We start from the raw sequence: 2,132 nt of genomic DNA, 5'->3' as shown, positions 1-2,132 counted from the left end.
GATGACAGTTACAAACCCCGATCAAGGACTCCTCTCAATGAATCTTTCTCTTATAATGAAGAGTGTCATCATAAGCAAAGGAATAGAAGCCTGACTTATAAAGGCTTAGGAAATGATGCTATAAGCAAGACTTTGCGTCAAATCTCGAAGTTCCTGTTACTCGGAAGATTAACAAGGCAAACCTTCCTCGGCGGTTCACGTAGCCCACGTTTACCATGTATAATGGTAGAACGAACCCGGTGGAGCATGTCAGTCCTTTTAACCAAAGAATGACTGTTCACTCGAGGAACGAGGCCTTGATGTGCAAGGTGTTCCCATCTAGCTTAGGGCTAGTTGCGATGAGGTGGTTCTATGGTTTGGAGGAAGGATTAATTAACTCCTTTCAAGAGCTTACCAGGGCCTTTGGAGCCCGATTTGTCACTTGTAGTAGGGTTCCTCATCCCCTAGACTCTTTGCTATCTATAACTATGCAAGAATGTGAGACTCTAAAGATTTACTCGAATAGGTACTGGGAGATGTTTAACGAGATAGATAAAAATTTTGAGGATATAGCAATAAGGACGTTCAAGGTCAGTCTGCCCACTAAGCACGATTTGAGGAAGTCCTTGACTAGGAAGCCTGCCCAAAGTATGCGTCAATTAATGGACCAGATTGATGAGTATAAATGGGTGGAGGAGGATCAGAAAAAAGGAAAGGGAAAAGCGAAGGTAATTCCCTAGGACCGAAGAGATTTTAGGACAAAAAGGTATAACAACAATCGGCCTAAAAGGCATTTTGCTGGACATGTTGGGCCTACTATTGCCCAGGTGGTTAACACAGTGTTCAGGAAGCCTGTACACCAAATCCTGGAGAAGATAAAAAATGAGTCATATTTCAAATGGCCAAATAAAATGGGAGGAGACCCCATGAAGCGAAATAAAAGTCTTCATTGCTAGTACCATCAGGATCGAGGACACATTACAGAATATTGTAGTACTGTATGTGACTACCTTAAGTAGTTAGTCAAAGTTGGGAAGTTGAAGCAATTCCTGTATCAACCCATTAGGCAGGGGAGTCAGGTCGGATTAGCACACCCAAGGGATACTTCCTCAAGACCATCCCTGGGAACAATTAGTGTTATTCTTGCTGCCCCAAGTCAGACTAGTTCGTATTCATCAAGGGTTATGTCCATAGCAAGGCCACATGCTAAGGATTTGATCCCTGATTCTAAGTTTGGGAGAATGGAAGTCCGACCAGCTCTAAGCTTCTCTGATAAGGATAAAGTTGGAACCTTTCAACTGTATGATGATACCTTGGTGGTTACCCTTTGAATAGGGGGATATGATGTGAAAAGAGTTTTGGTGGATCAAGGCAGCGGGGCTGAGGTCATGTACCCCGACTTATATAAGGAGCTTAGGCTAAAGCCCAAGGATTTAGTTAGCTATGATTCCCCTTTGGTAGGGTTTGATGGTAAGACGGTTATCCCAAAGAGCCAGATCAGACTGCCTGTTCAAGTAGAATTGGAAGTAGTTGAGGTAGATTTTATTGTGGTGGATGCATATTCCCCATATGCTGCTATCATGGCAAGGCCTTGGCTTCATGCCATAGGGGTTGTTTCTTCAAATTTTCACTTGAAGATGAAGTATCCCTTAGGGGACCAGGTCGAGGAGCTGATTGGAAGTCAAGATATGGCTAGGCAATGCCTAGTTGCGGCAATTAGACATCAGTCTGAGAGTGAATCCTCGGCCACCATAGAAAGGGATTTATAGCAACAAAAGGAGACGGAAATGTCCTCGGATGCTATAGCTGAGGGGGCGAGATGCGAAGAGTTGGAAAAGATCACTATTGATAGTGATGACGATAAGTATTTTCAAGTGGGAGTTCAGCTGCCTCCTCGGGAAAAGGAAGAGTTGGTTGCTTTCCTTAGAAAGAACATTGATGTATTTGCCTAGAGTACTTATAAAGCTCCCGGGGTGGATCCAAGTTTCATTTTTCACCATCTGAATGTTATTTCATCTGTCACCCCCAAGAAACAACCACCTTGGCGCTCTTCCAAAGAACATTATGATGCTGTCAAAGAAGAAGTGGTGAAGCTAAAGCGCACAGGGGCAATTAAGGAGGTTTTTTACCTAGAATGGTTGGCCAACACGGTG

At 43.7% G+C, this 2,132-nt stretch overlaps 1 protein-coding gene across 1 annotated transcript; it reads left to right on the top strand.

Moving 5' to 3' along the window:
- Positions 1 to 215: 215 nt before the first annotated feature.
- On the top strand, positions 216 to 1,748 carry LOC142608699 (uncharacterized). The gene is made up of 3 exons (XM_075780391.1): positions 216 to 707; positions 999 to 1,279; positions 1,334 to 1,748. Exons 1-3 carry the CDS (start codon positions 216 to 218, stop codon positions 1,746 to 1,748), a joined length of 1,188 nt encoding a protein of 395 aa, XP_075636506.1.
- Positions 1,749 to 2,132: the final 384 nt, after the last annotated feature.

Source organism: Castanea sativa, chromosome 9 (assembly GCF_040712315.1).
Source record: "Castanea sativa cultivar Marrone di Chiusa Pesio chromosome 9, ASM4071231v1".
NCBI lineage: Eukaryota > Viridiplantae > Streptophyta > Magnoliopsida > Fagales > Fagaceae > Castanea > Castanea sativa.
This window is presented reverse-complemented; position numbering and strand designations above follow the sequence as displayed.

Coding starts and splice junctions, on each gene's coding strand:
- LOC142608699 (XM_075780391.1), top strand. CDS start 216: ATGTATAATGGTAGAACGAACCCGGTGGAGCATGTCAGTCCTTTTAAC. Junction 708..998: donor AAGGAAAGGGAAAAGCGAAG/GTAATTCCCTAG, acceptor TACCTTAAGTAG/TTAGTCAAAGTTGGGAAGTT. Junction 1,280..1,333: donor AAAGTTGGAACCTTTCAACT/GTATGATGATAC, acceptor TGATGTGAAAAG/AGTTTTGGTGGATCAAGGCA.